The sequence below is a fragment of the Ictalurus punctatus genome, chromosome 24, assembly GCF_001660625.3.
Source record: "Ictalurus punctatus breed USDA103 chromosome 24, Coco_2.0, whole genome shotgun sequence".
Taxonomy (NCBI): domain Eukaryota; kingdom Metazoa; phylum Chordata; class Actinopteri; order Siluriformes; family Ictaluridae; genus Ictalurus; species Ictalurus punctatus.
In genome coordinates this window covers 13,643,083-13,662,132 of record NC_030439.2, presented here as the reverse complement: position 1 = coordinate 13,662,132, position 19,050 = coordinate 13,643,083, and the positions used below count along the sequence as shown (strand labels likewise).

Below are 19,050 nucleotides of genomic sequence, written 5' to 3'. Positions count from 1 at the left end.
TCAGTAACTACTATGAAACCAATGATAGTGAGAAGTGCAAGTTAGGGCCCACAAAAACAAAAGATTGCAGACCCACTAACTGCAGTTAACGATTTATACAACTCAAATGAATGAGTCAGTCAATGACAGAGCTCATCTAAATAGTTTAATGACTTAGAGTTGTGTAATGAAATAGAAAAAGCCCTAATTAACTGACTCATGGATGGTTAAAATATCACTTCTGATTAGGGAGTTTGTCAATCATCAGAAATCTGTGTTAACAATGAATTTCACCTTAACAAAGACAATCTAATAAATATGGAATGTGGCTATAAAAACCTAATAATGAAATAGCTGAGCCCAAGGCTTTAAAAAATATCTGTAGTAAGAAGTGTGATAAAGGCTTGAATCACACTAGATGCATGTATTTTCCACTAGTGCAGTATGGCGTGCAAAGAAAACTTGCTTGACCATCTGTCTGCTCAGCCTCACTGCAGGGGGTTGAATATATTCTAAAAGACCTTATCTCTCGGGCCGCTTTACAGCTTAAGGACTGCGGTGGTTGGGGGAAGTGTTATGGACTTCAGAGAAGATTTATCACTGAATAGAACAGACCTCCCTCTTAATGTGATTTTCAATTGAATTATTATTATAATTATTAATATAATAATAATAATAATTATTATTATTATTAAGTAAGTTATTATTAAGTAGTAGTAGTAGTAGTAGTAGTAGTAGTAGTACACTTTTATGACAAGTACTGTAAAATGGCTTAATTCAAAATTGCATACTATACTAAACAGTACACCTGAAGCACCATACCACTAGGAACATTATGCAGTATGTTTAATAACAGTTGTTTTTTGCTGACATACAAATAATTCTATTATTTCGACTATTGCTATTTCTACTACATAACCGCACTATGTATGCATACAGGAGCCATAATAATAATAATAATAATAATAATAATAATAATAATAATAATAATAATAATAATTATTATTATTATTATTATTATTATTATTATTATTGTTAGCATTATCATCATCATTATTATTATTTACTAGTTATTATTACATTATTAAATAATTATTAAATTATTATTATTATTTAATAGTAGTAGTAGTAGTAGTAGTAAGAAAGAGAGAAAGCTTACAGCTTTTCTACCAACCTTTAGATTGGTATTGGTATTGTATTATTTCTGATACAGTGAGTGATAAATATTCTGACACTTTTTATTTTTATTATTTAATATACATAAATCAAGTTCTAAATATAGATGGTTAAAAATGTTCTTGTGCAAATTGTACCTGGTGTCATTATAAAAGATGTTGCCATTGGTTGGGAAGATTTCAGGCAACAAATAGCTTGGTGAAAGTGTCTGAGCTTCATAAATTTCTCAAGGACAACATTTATTAAAAAACACTCAAATGGAAAATGCTACAGAGCCATAGCAAAGGCTACATCCCTTTCAGTACAATCAGTTCAATAATATGCAGGTGGAAATTCATGGAACCACTACTAATTGCTCGCAGACAGGTGAGCCATGCAAGATTTCAGAACGTGCATTCAGAATAATAAGGCCAGTAAGAGAGAATCCAGCACAACAAACCCAAAAAAGAGCTGCAGGATGACCTGAAAGCAGCAGGAACAACAGACAATAATAAGCAATTAACTGCACCAAGGTCAAACTCCATTCCTACATCCCACTCCTCTGCTAAAAAAAGAAGCACAGAAATGCATGTCTAAAAGGATTGAGATAAATCAGGAACAATATACTCTGGTCAGATGAAACAAAAATAACACTTTCTGTCAATAATTTAGCTCATCATTTTTGGAGAAAGAAGGGTTGTGCATATGATCAAGAATATCATTGGGGCTGCTTCTCTGAAAATGGTAATAGGGTAGTACATGTCACTGACGAAATCATGAATGGAGTGATGTATTGGGACATATTAAATTCTCCTCTAATCTCATCTGCCATAATATGGGGGAAAGAATGACTGTTTAGCCAAAATAACTCAAGAAGGCCTAGACCATGCACATCCTGACTTGAATCCTAAATAAAATTTATAGAGTATTAAGAAATTTTGAGTTCATCAGCAGGACCCTGATAAGCTTGAGGAACTCAGGTTGACAGGAAGCCAAGAGGAATGTACAAAAACTGAACCACAATGCTGCAAAAAGCTATTTACTTCTTACTGTAGATGTCAGGCGCATGGTGGCTTAGTGGTTAGCACGCTCGCCTCACACCACCAGATTTGGGAGTTTGCCGCTGCCTTTTGTGTGCAGAGTTCGCATGTTTTCACCGTGTTACGAGGGTTTCCTCCCTCAGTCCAAAGACATGCGTGGTAGACTAATGTTCATGCACAAAATGTCTGTAGTGTATGAGTGTTTAAGTGATTGTGCCCTGCGATGGATTGGCACCCGGTCCAGGGTGTACCCTGCCCGATGCTCCCTGGGATAGGCTCCAGGTTCCCCGCAACCCAGTAGGATAAGTGGTATAGAACATGGATGGATGTAGATGTCTCAAAGCTGTAACTGCCAACATCAGCCGTATTTGTAACAAAGTTTTGGTTATTTTTGCCAAGCAGAAAGTGTATTGCTTTTCTACCAAACTGTGGATAATTACTAAAACCTGATAATCAATATAAGTCTGATGTAAAAGTGATGTATAAGTGATGTATAAGTGATGTATAAGTGATGTATAAGTGATGTAAAAGTATCCCCCGGCTCTTGGGCGTTGTCCGCTCGGTTCTGTTTCAGTCTGAACGCGGTGTGTGTTTTCCAGCTGCTGTGCCAGATGTGTGTGTGCTCCCACAATGCGCCGGGCTCGGTGAGGTGGGAGGGAGGAATTTCAGCTAGCGGGAGGGATGCTGATGGCTGCTCAGTCCCTGCTATCATCACCGAGAAACTCACACCTGTAACACATTCCCGCACGGAGACCACTAAACCATGGACTCTCTCAGCGTCTTCCTGTGGCTTTTAGTAGGTATGTAGTGATTTAAATGGCCCCCGTTAGCAGAACGCTCACCTGTTTTTTATTTTTCCACGGCGAAGGCTAGCGAGCTAACGGGAGCTAGCTAACTGTCTAACGGATTTGAGCGAAAGCAGAGACGTCATTTTATCACCGCGCGAGCTCTCGGTTAGCTACACAGAGGTCTGATTTAAGGATGTTTACATTCACCTAGCCAGAATAAAACAGCTGCTTCTGTTTTGTTTGAATTTGTTCAGCTTCGAGTTGGTGCATAGTGTGTGTGTGTGTGTGTGTGTGTGTGTGTGTGTGTGTGTGTTCTCCCTCGTTTTAATTGTGCATTCTGCTTCAACGCCATAGCTTGTGAAGGCCATAGTCAAACCCAGGCTTTACTCGGCTCTACACACAAGGCTGTGTCTCATACGGGCGGTGAGTGTGTGTAAGAGAGAGTGTGTGTGTGCGTGTGTATGTGTGTTGTGCCATAACCTCAGCTGTATGATGTGCACTGCTGTTTTGGCCTTATAAGCAGGGTTGCCAGGTCTTCAAACAAATTTAGTTTAAAAACTAAAAGTATATTTTTAAATTCCAACACTCTATATACTAACACCCAGTATAACATTAACGCCAAACATCATGATTATTATTACGTTATATTGTAAGAAAGGTTACTATATAGTTATGTTATTAATGTTACTATAGTACTACAGTTCTTTAATCGATGCCTCTATGACCAAATTTATTTAATAGGACTGAAGGCACTACATACTAACAAGACATCTTGTTTGATTATTTTTCATTTTTCAAATGTAAAAAGTCCCCACTAAGATACTGTATGTTAAGATTACCATATGTCATATTCTATTTTTAGCCTACCTAAGTTGTATAGTTTAGTATTTGACGATCAGGATTATAAGATATCCTGATATTATAAGATATCCTGACTTATTATTATGAGATAATAAGTATTATCTTATCTTATTAAGTTTAAATTTTCTGGATCAGTGTTTGTAATTTGCACGGCTTTCAGGGCTGTATGCTGATGCTGAAAGATAGCGTTAAGTGTTACTATTTTCATATCGTCATTTATCGTTACCGCAATATCGTGATATAGTTTTAAATCTGTATCACGCATTCCTAGTTAAGATATGGGTGATGAAATAACATCCATTCAGAAGTTTCCCTCCGCTTTTCTGAATGTTATGTAAATATTCTCTAATAACTTTACAACTCTTTCATATAGATTTTTATGAGCATTATTCGGATTCTCGTAATAATTTTTAGTAATGTTCACACTCAGTTCTTATGACTTGCAGTATACTCAGATTTGACTTCCTGGAATTTTGTAGATAAATTGTAATAGACATGCATTCTCCTTTTTTTCCATCCAAAAACCATGAGACGTGGAAACATTTACACTCCACTGTAATTATGAGAACGAGTAGGCCAGTTTTCTGAGGTGAAACATAATACAGTTACACAGTAACATACAGAGCTGAAGATGGGATCGGTATCAGCTGGTGGGTTTATGAGAGTTTGTGTTTGTGATTATTTTGGGGTCTGGAATATTTAGGTACCGGTAAATTATTTGACTTCAACAGGAATATGTTTTATTCCACAGTGCTGTCGAATTGTCAAATCTAATTAATCAGAAGGGGTTGAGTCATTTGAGTAAATTGAGTAACAGCAGGTCTGATAGCTGCAGTTTAAATGACAGGTTTATATTAATGCACTCGTTGAAATGTGTCATCATTTCTATAGGAATAAATTGCACGTGGACTTGTATGGCGGATTCGCCGCATAATCTAAACTCAATAATAGACTGTGTTATGTAACAAATAAAAACATGTCATATTTTTTATGGTGAAGCTTTCTGTAATGAGATGCATTTATTTTACATTTATGGAAGGAGTCTCCATTGACAGCATTTGTAACAGGCTGAGATAAAGCTGTACTTAAGTTTTCTGCCATGGAAAGTTTTCAGGACACAAGGCTTTTCGTTTTTTTTTTTTCCAGTTTATGTCAGGTGACGTGCTGCTTATTTTGACATAACTTCCAGAGATAGAGAAATGGAGAGGCTGTTAGTGAACGACGGTTTACAGCTGCTATAGGCTATGTGGTAACAGGAAGTAACTTGTTTTGTGAATGTTCCACAACATTAAACATAGCTGTAAACAAATACAATTAAGTGTCATTCTTTAATAAATAAAAAATGTAATCGTTGGCATATTGCTGTGGCATAAGAGGAATTAAACACTTCATAATGTGCTGTTTTTGGAAAATAATCAACTTCCAACCGCATCACTCCCACCGCCCTTTTTTTTTTTTTTTCAGAACAGTATACCCTGTTGTGTTTCATTCCTTATTGATTAATCTAAAGAGAGCAAAACTCCCAACAACCAACACACAGAGTAATAATAATGAACCAGCAACAGCAGTTCAAAGTAGTCCAGACCTGGCAACACCGCTGATAACACAGTGTGGATTGTAACACTTTGCTTGCTTTCAGTTTTCCTTTTTCACAAATAAACCTGTAACTCACCAAACAGTATCTTCCAAGTCTTTGTTTTTAAGCATACACTCCATAAGGGCCTTTTAAAGCATGTTGATTGACATTTAGACTCCAATTATAGTTCATTAATGTAACCTTTATCAAGCTACATCATGTTCAACTCTTATTCGTATACTAGCAATTTCTGCACATTTATGGATTTTGACATTTGAGAACTCTCCTGCAAATGTTGTCATTGCCATTGAAATTCTGTTCTACCTGAGTATTTCCACGCGTAGGTTCACCTTGTGGCGGACAGATTCGTTCAGCAGCATATTAACGGCAGACAGATGCAGCTCCGTCGCTTACTTTCACTTCCTGATGAGAGAACTTTGAACAGATAGAGTAATGTGTACATGCTCAGCATATTCGCATAACCCACTGGCTGTATATATATATAAAAAAAGTGAAGTGCATGAGTTCCTCCTGACCGGAAAAGAAAAGAAGCTGGTGAGAAGCTGACTCTGCAGTTCACTAGGACATGCTTGACTCTGGCCATAATACACTATGTATCTCCTCAGGCACGTAATGGACGTGAGGCTTGGTCAAGGTCGAGCCATGAAATTCTAAACTGGAGTTAGCCATTTCTACTGCAGACAGCATGTGTGTGTGTGTGTGTGTGTGTGTGTGTGTGTGTGTGTGTGTGTGTGTGTGTGTGTGTGTGTGTGTTCCTCTCCCACATTAGCCTGTGGCAGAGGGTTTGGCATTAACTAGCAATGGCTGATCCATTAGAATAGGGAGGTGTTCCTCACCTTCACATGGCCTTGCGTGCTTGCACAATTATCTGATCATCTGATTGTGTTACTGCCCCAGTGGAAGCGCTTAGTGTTAAGCCTCTGTATTGGAGATGGACACTTTGAGTGACATGGTAAAAAAAAAGCTGTCTGATAAATAGACTGCAGCATTAGGGCCAAAGTGATATGGAAAACCAACCAATAATATGGGCCAATATAATTTTATATAGCTAAAAATTAAATCAATATGTATTGTTTAAGTTAAACGGATTTACTGATTTCTCAAATTAACTTAGAACCCCACCTCAAATACAGTATTATGTCTGTGGAATAACATTGATGTTAACATTAAAGTGAATGATCTTGTGAAAGATAAATGTTAGCAAATAAATTTAAAGAAAGAAGCTGGTGAAAACCTTCAGGAGAGGCACAAGTCAAAATGGATATAGGGTCAGATACACTGTCCAGTCTTACACTCCATATGTTTCATGATGTAAAGTATAAGCAGTCACTGTGTGTAGTTAAAATCGTGCTTTATAAGAAACCTGTGTTTAACACCCTCTAGTGGCCGACAGTCCATCCTACAGATTTTCCATTGACCCTGCTGTCACCCAGAAGAGGATGTTTCTCTTTTGAGTCTACTTACTCTCAAGGATTCTTCCTCATGTGGTCTTTCCTGGCCACTGTCACCTCTGGCTTGCTCATTACAGATACATCTATATCTATATCCGGATATCTGTAAAGCTCCTGTTAAGTGCTATAAGGAATAAAATTGAATTATATTTGCACTTTATTGACATTAATATCATCTGATTTTATCAGCTCACACAAGATTGCAGTACATCTTCACACACACACACACACACACACACACACACACACACACACACACACACACATACATGCACAGGTAATATAACACCTGACCTTGCCTATAGTCATTAGTTAAACCATTTAAGAATGAGATATTACTTGTTTTATGCTGTATACCTTAATGATCTTTAGAAAGAGGCTCTGTAGTTCAACGGTTTTTATATGTAACAATGTTTTCAAGTAATGCGCTTTAGACTTTTTAATGATCTTAAGTTTACTGGAGTAGTTACTATGTGTTATAAAAATAAATAAAAAACATCTGGAGGATTATATTTTGTTTGGTGCTGCAGAGATTGCCTCATTCTTACCAAATACTCCTGCACATGTGTGAAGTAAAACTGTTTTGCGCATATGGCCATTTACAACAGCACTGACTGCTGATATGGGTGTATGTGATTTCTAGACCCTAAAATGTTGACAGGATACAGAGTGAGTATCAGTTTCCGTGTGTGATGTTCATTAATAATAACCTTGTGTTGATGTAACTGAGTGCTTACACCTTTGGCTTCTCTTGCACCTAACTTTTCCTTGATGATATGGACTGAAACATTGGCACTGCAGTGTTTTTAACTTGTTTACACCTTTTTAAGCTTTATATAAGAATAAAAAAGGACAGATATCCCGACAGACTCTTCTGTCTGATGTACAGTTGTGCAAGTACTGCATCTAATTATTTTAATACTCATGAGATGGCGATACATGAAATTAGAAAATACACATAATGCACTTTGATGTTTGTAGGGAGTACGCACAAACCTTAATAGCATTATATGATCGTGTATTTTGTCATAATATTTGTCGTATTAACATTTTTACATAACATTACGTAAAATAACTAATGTAGTGCGTCAGAAATGAGGTGAATGAAATGAGTTCAAGTACCATAGCCCACTTTGTAAAGTACAGTGGAAATTGTCTGAGGCAAGGCTCACAATAGCTGCAACCAAACCAATTTATGAAACATAATGTCTGATTTTGATCCAATTATTCCCTCTTTTCTTTTGTTCTGTACTTCAGTGGTCACCATCATCTCTCGCTCGCATGCAGACCGGAACGTCTACCCTTCAGCCGGAGTGCTGTTTGTCCATGTTCTGGAGAGGGAATACTTTAAAGGGGAATTTCCTCCTTATCCTAAGCTTGGTGTTGTATACTTATTTTTTTTACCGAAGATTGAACATGCAAGTTTAAGAATAAACTGTTGGCCTAAAAAAAATTCCACAGCTTAATTCTTACTTGTTTCCCCTAAATTGATTCACAGGGGATACCAGTAACGACCCAATCACCTTTAATACCAACCTGAAGGGTTATCCAGACAGGCCTGGGTGGCTGCGCTACATCCAGCGAACTTCACACAGTGATGGAGTCCTATACGGCTCCCCCACTGCAGAGCATGCAGGCAAACCAACCATCATCGAGGTGACAATAGGCACATATGGACACAATAGACATTATTTAGCTGGATCCTAAGAAATAACTCAGTTATAAATATCCATGTCATTGTTTTCATTTTAGTCATGATATAATAAGTTTGTTATAAAAATGAACTCATCATTCCTTCTTTCTATCTACTGCATTTCGCCGTGTACATAAGCTGTTCTTAGCCAGACTTTCCTCCTTGTGTCTTACAGATTACTGCCTATAACAGACGCACTTTTGAAACAGCAAGGCACAATTTGGTTATTAACATCATGGGTACAGAAGGTAACTAAAAATATTATTAATATCTAAAAATATTATTACTGGATGCTATAACCTATTTGCAACACGTTCAATTATATCTTCAAAATGTTACATTTGCACATTTTATAGATAACATTGTCTTTTATATAACACAATGTATTGTTATAGAAATCCATTCTTTGACAGTAGATCCTTTACAATAGTAGATTCCTTACAAGATTTTAATGTTTGTCTTTAAGATGATCTCTTTCCTCCTATATTAATTTTAGTGTACTATCAGTTACCTAAATCTAAAACTGCTTCGGGAGGAATAGAAAAACCTGTGACATCTTACAATTGATTTCCCTCAGCTTCAGCATGATTTAAAGCTTTGTGTTTGTAGTTTATAGTGGCTTTAGACTGAGCAGCTGTTTATGTCCTGCTGTGACCCGTTTGTCATCAGCCATCTGCCCACTTTCTGCTCTAACACACTTGTATATCACCACTATTCCACCAGCTGACCCTAAAACCATTACGACCCTCCACCATCCAGTGAACTGAGTCTCTCTCGTTCTCTCTCTCTCTCTCTCTCTCTCTCTCTCTCTCTCTCTCCCAGAATTCCCCTTGCCATATCAGGCAGAATTTTACATTAAAAACATGAATGTAGAGGAGATGTTAGCCAGTGAGGTGCTGGGAGATTTCCTGGGTGCTGTGAAGAACGTCTGGCAGCCTGAGAGGCTCAATGCCATCAACATCACTTCAGCGCTGGACCGGGGTGGACGTGTGCCCCTGCCTATCAACAACCTCAAAGAGGGGTGAGCTTCCTTTACACAGCTGGACATAAAAGTTCTATTAAAAAAACCTCATCAGTGGATTAGACATTATAGAAGGGGAGAAAGAAATAGTACAAAAATATCATCTTGAAAATCACTGACAATATACAGTAGCGTATCCATTGTAATCACAGTAATAATGCTGTATCTATAACACAGCAGAAGAATTAAACACTTAAACTTAATTTACATAGTGAATAACAGGCAATATAATGTAAGGCTAACTTATTTTTATTAAACATTTCTGAAAAAAAATAAAGTATGGAGGGAGGGGGTCTTTTTCACAGACTTAGCAATAACAGTGAATAACAGAGCAGTGGTGCTGTTTTCCTCTTTACCTTTAAATATAGTTGCCTTCATCATGTAGTGTTTATTGATGAAATTTTACATGTCTTGTTAAAGAGAGTGAAAGCATGCATGCATGATAAATGACTTATGTTCTGTTATCACACTGAGTGCATTAATGCTGAACCACGTAAAGCAATAATCATATCAGTTGGGAAACCTTTTAATTTTTCATTTAAATAGTTACACATAAAGCAAGCAGTTTTATGTAAAACCCAGGTTTGGTTAAAGCCCCCCCCCACACACACACATTATATATATTTTCTTCATTAGAATTTTCTTTCAATGTGTAGTGTGTATGTGATGGTGGGAGCAGACGTGCCATTCTCGTCATGCCTGCGTGAGGTGGAGAGTCCTCAGAACCAGCTGCGCTGCAGTCAGGAGATGGAGCCGGTCATCAGTTGTGACAAGAAGTTCAGAGCTCAATTCCACATCGACTGGTGCAAAATCTCTTTGGTGAGGCCTTTGTCTTCTTTTATCTAAAGTAATTTTATCGTCTCTTGTGAAATGTAGACATCGACAGGACAGACACCATTTACACAAACTGGACCTGGATGATCTTGGGTTTTTATGATGTGACAAACTTTTAAAGATGGACAGGGAGGAAGCAGGAACCAGCTGAACATAAACATAAAATTTAATAATAAACAGAAATCAAACAGAACATAAAACACACGTCCATGTGTGTGTCTCCACTGATTTGACAACTCTGTGCCAGACATGCATCCTCACTCCTCCACATCACACTATGTTTGATATGCTTAACTTTAATATATGAAATGAACACACTTAATTTGTGCAGTTAAAAGTGGCTTTTAAAACAAAAACTCAGTTTCATCATTTTAACTAGTTATGGTACCTTGTTTGTATAATGTGCTCACCAAGCCTGCAGCTCACGCAATGGATTTAATAGTTAACACATACATGTAGGCAGGTATTTTCAAGAAATATTAAATGTAGTGAGGGAGAAATGACCCTTGAGAAAATATACTAAATATTGCTGTAAGTCACCCTGGTGGTACTGCAACAGTTCATGGTCAGCTCTTGATCAGAGGTGTCAGGTCAGAAATTGGTGTTAAATTTTGCACATACCCTGGCTCAGATACTTAAAATAGCATCACACTCTAACTTCAGGCATGAATGAAGTTAGGCTACACAATGACATGAGAGCCTGTAATTGGTAGGTTACACCATGCATGGTTTGAACACCTTCTCCAGGAATCCAAGGGAAGAATTCAACCCATTGAGCAACCCATAGAGACAGGGACTCAAGCACAGAGCAAGCAAAATGCCAAAGGATAAACTAAGGGAAATATAAAATACCAGGCTGTAACCAAGAAGGTTTCCAGAATTACCAGCCAAGAATTATAACCCAGCATACAACACCATTTCCTCAAGACTGAGCAGTAAATGCATGGACAGCTCTCCTTAAATAGACTCAGGTTCACCTGGGGCGGATTGCCACTGATTATAATTAAGATCTTGTTCTCTGGCTCCCTCTGTTAGCAGGAACCAGTCTGTCAGTCTCTGGTTACTCGCTGCCTCCCTCTAGTGTTGGCACAAGACTGAGCCAGCTGTCACCTTACAAGAGCAGATGATCAGGGGAGAGAATGAGTGGGAGACTCATATATAATACTTTAATAAGAGGGAAAGGAGTTTAGAGGGGTTTTTTTTCTTGCTGAACAGGAAAGGAATTAATTTTTTTCTTTAATTTGCTCGGATGTTAGTGAAGTTAGCAAGGTTATCAGGTGTGAAGAAGTTTACTAAGAGAATTGATGGTAGGTGTTTGTGTGCTTCTCTGTATTTTGACTCAGCTATATTGCACAAGAGTGACAGATTGGGTAATAAAAATACACCCATAGGGCATGGTGGCTTAGAGGCTTAGAGGTTCGTGCGTTTGCCTCACACCTCCAGGGCTGAGGATTCAATTCCCGCTGCGGCTCTGTGTGTGTGCGTGTGGAGCTTGCATGTTCTTCCTGTGCTTCAGGGGTTTCTCCCCCAGTCCAAATACATGCGTTGTAGGCAGATTAGCATGTCCAAAAGTGTGTGAATGTGTGTGATTGTGCCCTGTGATGGATTGGCACCCTGACCACGGTGTCCCCTGCCTTGTGTCCTTTTCTCCCTGGGATAGGCTCCAGGTTCCCCATGACCCAGTAAGGATAAGCGGTACAGAAAATGGATGGATGGAAATACACACATTATAAGTGACCTAATATAATCATTTTTGTTTTATACACTGTATTTTAGTTAGCTACTATCGCTGGCTAGATCTAGCAGGAAAAAGCCCATACATCAGTACATGGTTTGGCCTCGAGCAGTGTGCTGTTTAGATTACAGCTGAGCAACATTTTTCCCCTTCAACCACAGTAGCAGTTGCAACATCAGTGACTTGTTACTTAGTAGTGCAAAGTACAGTTTTGCCTCTATCATTAAGTACAAGTGGATAGTAATAGACAGTACCACCCAAAACAAAATCAAAGGCACATCAGTTATTAGTAACATGTATTTATGTAATATTTAATAGGTGCAGTTTAGGATAATTGGTGCCTTGGTGAACTAAAATTAATTTTAATTATTGTTGATTTTCATTTAAAATTGGTGCCCAACTGTTAATAAAAAAACTTTTTTTTTTGTGAAAAGTATTGGGCTAAAGGTAATGTATTTGCTTTTTTATTTTTTTTGGCTATACTTTGGGTATCCAATGGCACTGTAAGTGCATCTTAAAAGAAGACATACAGCTTAAAGTTCTATTTTAAATGAAAAGTCCTCTGACTGTCATGCTTATATACAGTAATCAAGTCCATTTAACAAAATATTTGTTGCAAGCATTCATTTTGATTGGAAATGTCTAATAAAAAGTTTGAGTTATCTCTTAAGTCTTAACAATGACTACGTTTACATGGACAGCAATAATCTAATTATTGAGCTTATTCTGAATAAGACAGTATTCTGATTAAGGTGTTTATATGAGTCGCTTTTAGAATATGCATTTCATGATCCTGTTTTACATGTTATAGAACATAGATCGATTAACGGCACACGTCATTACGTTCCCACGCCACGCCGTCCGACGTTCCCTCCAGAATTTCACACGTCAATATAAAGTTCGTCTTTGTTATGTTACTGTATACAGTTTTGGGTGTTTTTATTTTTTATTTTAAGAAAGCTTCAAGTGCAGTTAATTATTTATCATGCTATACATGCAGATAGATGACTGCTTGAAGCCTTGAAACAGCGTACTTACCTACTAAATAGTAGCTGAAACACATGTATTTCACCTACTATATTGTAGGTAAGTATGCGGTTTCAGATGCAGCTGTACTCTCGTTTGCCGTCAAACAGTTGAGCACTGCCATGTGTGATCGTGTCCTGTCGCAAAATATGGTGAAAACTCCCACACGACGTTAATAGTGTGATTAAGGTGTTTACATGTCTATATTGCACTTCGATAATGCGACTAAAACAGGAGTACTCCACATGTCTTAATTCCATTTGTGTTTACTTCGAGTATGACCTTAATCGGATTAAGGTAATAAAAAATAGCTGTTTACATTGTAGTTTCTTAATATGAGTATTGTCTTAATTGGGTTAATATTGGATTATTTTTGTCCATGTAAACGTACTGACTGTAGTATGCCATAATAGTACAGCCTATGATTTTCAGTGTTGTTTGCCAACTTTCTATAATGCTGTCTTCTGCTCATCCTGTGTGCTTCAGGTGGATATTACTAAAGTCATCCCTGTGCACAACAGCCGTCCAGAACCGGGAACTGGAGTGCTGCTAGACATCGGTGAATACAATCCACCCTCTGAGTCACTGAAAAGTAGAGACTATTTTGCTGACTTTCTGGTCACACTGGCGGCGCCTTCTGCTGTTGCTCTGGTCCTCTTCGTCATCCTGGGCTATTCAATGTGTTGTCGCCGAGAAGGAGTGTAAGTGCACTGTGCTAACCTCTCTCTCTCACACACGCACGCACACACGCACGCAGACATTCAGGTAAATATTACCATGGACTGTGAATGTTTTACAGCAGTCAATCTACAGTGGTTTAAATAATCATAATTACACCGGGTGTGCTACATTTACAGGGCATATATAAAAGTTAGTTAGGGAAAGTGCGTATTTAAATTCAGTCTACAATTTTAATTAGGCCTATTAGGACAAAAAAAGCAGCTCTTTCATCAATCTCAATCATTCTCAGCAATCATTCTCATCCAACATCCAGTTTTATGGTCTGTTCATTTTGGTTGAGTTATTTATACAAGCACTCAGGTTCCATCGACCATTATCATTATCTCGATGGACACATCATCTGTCACTCCATATCACGTTGGCCAGTCAATGTTCCGAGTGCCTTCCAACATCTACTGATCACCAGAAGTACTGCGACCCGAAGAGACCTTCACCCGAACCTGCTCCCCATTCACGTTTGTGTGGTTGTCTTTAAACTATTAATATTAGTATTTAATTCAGACATTTTGTTTTGTTTCTAGGCGAAAAAGAAACATGCAAACACCAGAGTAAGTGTTTCTTCTCCTGTGTCTTTCTTTTGTCTTGTTTTCTTTTCCTGTCTCTCGCTTCTCTGTTGTCCTTTTTTTAGCTAGGTGATCCCTTTGTTTTATTTTTATGTTTTACGCTCTTGTGTCCTCTCTCATGACATTACCATTCATCATTCATGAAGACGCCATGTTGTCATCTGGCTGCTTAGATTCAGGTTCGGATCTAGTGGCCTGAGAATAAATACAAACCACAAAAATATCTGGGATTGAAAGAGATGGCGTGAGAAATAAAGTGAGATAGGAGAAAGTGGGACGTGTTGAGTATAAAGCTTTTTTCCAGATTACGTGACCAGGGATAACACAACATGCTCATTCCTCAGAGTGTACTGTACAGAGTGTGCTTTGTAGGTTGTATGGTGTAACATGACACTTCAGCATTTCCTTTTTCCTTCTGGTTATAATAACGAGTATACAGTTTGTTGTTTATATACTGTGTATGCATGTTCAAAGTGCTTAGATATGTTTCACTCCTTAATCTTCCCAGTATCCAGCTGGTGCACCACAGCTCCATTCAGAAGTCAACAAAGGAGCTGCGCAGCATGTCAAAGAACAGGGAGATCTCCTGGCCTCTCTCCACACTGCCCGTGTTCAACCCTGTGAGCGGAGAGGTGGTGCCGCCGATCCACCCAGAAAACTACGAGACTACCAGCATGCCACTCATGCAGACCCAGACGTAAGTGTTCCAGTGATTTTTCTCTCCCTGCTCCAAGACCGCTCTGCTACTCCTGTGTACAGCAGGCATTAAGAGACCAGATAAAAAAATTTTTGATTGAATTGATTAATTTCACATTGTCGGAAGTCTCCAGTGTCAGAGCTTTGTTACAGTCAGAGGTAAAGCTGTAACTTTAAGTTTTCAACACAGGAAAATCTTTAATTCAATTTAATTTTATTTATATAGCACTTTTGACAATGGACATTAACTTTAGTTAAGATTTAAATGTGGGTTTTAGATCATGAGTCACAACAATAAAATGAGTATGAGTATTGTTCAATAGTCCAAGGTAAGATAGAAGATAAGAAGCCTACAATCCTTTGTGGCATATTTGAGTTATGTATATTTTAATTTAATATTTTAAAACCAAATTCTGTTTTCTTGATGTCCTGTTTGAATCCTTAGGGACGTCACTTTAAAAGCAACCATTTGCTTAAAAGAGTACCAGCTCAAATTCAAAGCAAAGTAAAATGAACATGTTTGGTTAAGAAAACACTGGAATTTTCCAGCATACAAGCAAGTAGATTTAGCATCCACCGCAAAATCCTTAGTCAGTGCAGTTAATGTTCAGTATAAGGAATGACTCAGCATTAAATGAATACTGCAGCCTTAGTAAAGCTGTTTGTGTTCACAGAAATCTTCAAAATCAAATGCAGATCCCACAGCAGCAGCCTTCGGGTAAGTATACAGTACAAATTGCAGCTATACACACAAGCAAAACTGACAGAGACAGCTTGAGAATCGTTGGTACATGTAAAGGAAATTATTTTAAGCTAATTATTATACACAGTGATTAAAAACTTTGGTTAAAACCCGTGTAGAATATTTTGCTGTTTTTCTCTCCTGCGGATTTTTCACCAAATATTAAGTGTGGACTCGGGAATAAATCTAAAACCAGCGTTTAGCAGAAAAACAATTACTACTTAGGAAAAAAATTATGTTTTAAATAATATTTACATAAATGGTGCCAATAATTCTAGATGTGATTGTAGGTTTAACACCACGAGATACATTATTTTATGAATACATGTTTAATTGGATCACTTACTAATGATCATGAACTAGTGTTTTAAAATTAAATCAGTGATTGCTACAAAATCTTAATAAAAAAAAAATGTTTTTCTACACTCAGGCCATATTAATAATGTATGTTTTTGTGTTGTGTAACGTGACAAGAATGCATCCATTACTTGCATACTAACACATACAGTCATGTGAGAATATAAGTACACCCCATGGAATTTTTTTTTTTTCATTATTATTATTATTTTTTTTTTAAATATATATTTGGACAAGCAAACATTTGATCCTCTTTGAAACAGTGCCTTTTAATAACGTTGATACACTCTTATCAAATGACATAAAATTGACATTTTGTAGTGATTTTCACAATTTAACAACAACAAAAAAAAAACAGTCACACGAAAAACTAAGTATACTCCAACATTCATCACACCTTCAAATCCATATAATTAGAATCAGGGGTTCAGGATTGGGTGCCAGTGATTAGAACCTGCTTAGGGAGTGCAGGTGGAACCTGTCTTATTTATACCCTTCTCATATCTAGTGTCTGGTGTTCCCTTTGGTATTGAGGTGTCATCATGCCAAGATCTAAAGAATTCTAGGCCTTCAGAAAAAAAGGTTGTGGATGCCTATGAGTCTGGCAAGGGATTTAAAAAGATCTCAAAATTATTGGAAATGCATCATTCCACTGTAAGGAAAATAATCTACAAATGGCGCAGATTTCAAACGGTTGCCAATTTGTCCAGGACTGGAGAGGCCAGAAAATTCAGTCCATGAGCAGACCATCTGATGCAAAAAGAAGTGTCCAAGAACCCCAACATTTCATCACAGGATCTGCTAGTACGTCTTGCAGCTGTTGGTGTCAAAATGCATGATTCTACAATCAGAAAGAGATTGCACAAATTTCACCTGGATGGGAGATGTGCCAGGAAAAAGCAAGACTACAGTCCAGACCTTTTAGAATAATGTGCTACGGACAGACGAATCAAAGATTGAGGTGTTTGGCCACAGAAACAGCAGACATGTTTGGCAGTGACCAAAGTCAAGAAGCACCTCATACCATCTGTGAAGCATAGTTCAGGGACTGGACAGCTTGCAGTCATTGATTCAACTATGAATCCTGCATCATATCAACGAGTGCTTGAAGATAATGAGGCCATCTCTCTTAAAGTTGAACGAAAGTCTTTCAGCAGGATAATGATCCTAAGCACACTAGCAAATCCACCAAGGAATGGCTCAAAAATAAGAAACAGAGGGTTATGGAATGGCCTAGTCAAAGCCTGGATTTGAATCCCATTGAAATGTTGTGGGGGGATTTGAAACGGGCAGTACATGCAAGAACAACAGTACAAACATTTTGCAACTGAAAAAATATTGCATGGAAGAGTGGCCAAAAATTCTAGCAAGCCAATGTCAGAGACTAGTAGACAATTATGCAAAACACCTACAAGAAGTTATTTCTGCTAAAGGGGGCAATACTAGCTTCTGTGGCCAAGGCTGTACTTTTTCCACAAAAGAATATCACATCTATTGATATTTCTGTTGAATAAATGATTGAAAAAGCTCGTTTTCTTTGTGGTTTTATTCAAGGATATCAACTTTATTAATAGGCACTGTTTCAAAGATGATCAAATATTTGCTTGTCCATGTACTTATTTTTGCACATGACTCTGTGTATGTGAGAGACACACACGCATCACTTTCAGTAATTCCAGAAATTTGGAGAATTGTTACTAAGATGCAGTGAAGCTGTTCTGGTGTCTCGTAAGAGTTTGCATGTTCTCCTCGTGAGTCAGGGGTTTCCTCTGGGTACTACGGTTTCCTCCCCCAGTCCAATAACATGCATTGTAGGCTGATTGTAGGGCATTTCCAAATTGTCCATAGAGTGTGAATGGGTGTATGATTGTGACCTGCAATGGGGTGGCACCCGATCCAGGGTGTCCCCCCCAGGCTTGTGCCCAGAGTTCCATGGGATAGGCTCCACACTCCCCAGTGACCCTGTGTAGGATAAACGGCATGGGAAAATGCATGGATAATAGCCTAACACCTTACTAACATGTTATTGGTTCTTCCTTTATTTTGTCAGCAGTCTGTAGTTGAGTGGTGCTCTGGTTCCATGTGTATTCACTAATGAACTACAGTTGGTCTCAGTATCTCCTTGTCTAACACTCTGTTCATTCATTTACTGCTACCAAAGGAGATAATTACAGTTTGTCAACATTTCGAAGGCTGGAGGCAAGTACTAATGATTAGTGTTGTAGTGGTGCAAGTGTCCTGCCTTATCAACTTTCTAATAGTAAATTGTGTATTTTCCTTGCAGGTAAATGGTATTCCTGAAGAGAGGAAAGTGGCTGAAGCACTGAATTTGTGAGGAGATGTCTAATCACTTATAGCTTCCTGTGCCTGTATAGTTTGTGTTTCCACATTGTGCCAAATCTGCATGTGCTATAGCTCTGTGATCCTGTGCAGCATCAGTGAAAAGTAGTCCAAGCAGCTGCTGGAGCTAATGATGGCTACACTCACACGACCATATCCAAACTATTGAAATATCTGATGGTATTTTGAGGCAATTGTCTTCTTAAAGGGACCATTTAAAGCAACACATTGAAGCTTTAACAGACTTTCATTGAATACTCAACTTTAGTGTTTTTTTTTTTTTTAAATCTTACTAGACTAAAGATGTTTTGATAAATAAATGAATAAAACGGTCAATGTAAAAATCTTCCATCTGTAGTTTCATGAGCATGTGTAATAATTTAGATTTTGATGCGTGCCAGAGGATATGCTTGGGGGGAATAAAACAGTAC

At 37.8% G+C, this 19,050-nt stretch overlaps 1 protein-coding gene across 5 annotated transcripts; it reads left to right on the top strand.

The window, feature by feature from the left end:
* The first annotated feature begins 2,756 nt into the window (after window positions 1-2,756).
* On the top strand, window positions 2,757-18,968 carry sgce (sarcoglycan, epsilon). 5 transcript variants are annotated; one of them, XM_053675406.1, is made up of 12 exons: window positions 2,804-2,974; window positions 3,317-3,385; window positions 8,129-8,251; window positions 8,370-8,527; window positions 8,740-8,812; window positions 9,387-9,585; window positions 10,242-10,404; window positions 13,667-13,881; window positions 14,443-14,469; window positions 14,993-15,181; window positions 15,855-15,898; window positions 18,441-18,511. In XM_053675406.1, the coding sequence occupies exons 1-12, from the start codon at window positions 2,938-2,940 to the stop codon at window positions 18,494-18,496; spliced, it is 1,353 nt and encodes a 450-aa protein (XP_053531381.1). In that variant the 5' UTR covers window positions 2,804-2,937; the 3' UTR covers window positions 18,497-18,511. The 5 variants fall into 5 exon arrangements, with proteins under 5 accessions (XP_047006620.2, XP_047006621.2, XP_047006619.2 ...); XM_017454496.3 differs by lacking the exon at window positions 18,441-18,511 and adding an exon at window positions 18,564-18,968 and having other exon boundaries at window positions 2,806-2,974; XM_047150664.2 differs by lacking the exon at window positions 3,317-3,385 and having other exon boundaries at window positions 2,757-2,974.
* Window positions 18,969-19,050: the final 82 nt, after the last annotated feature.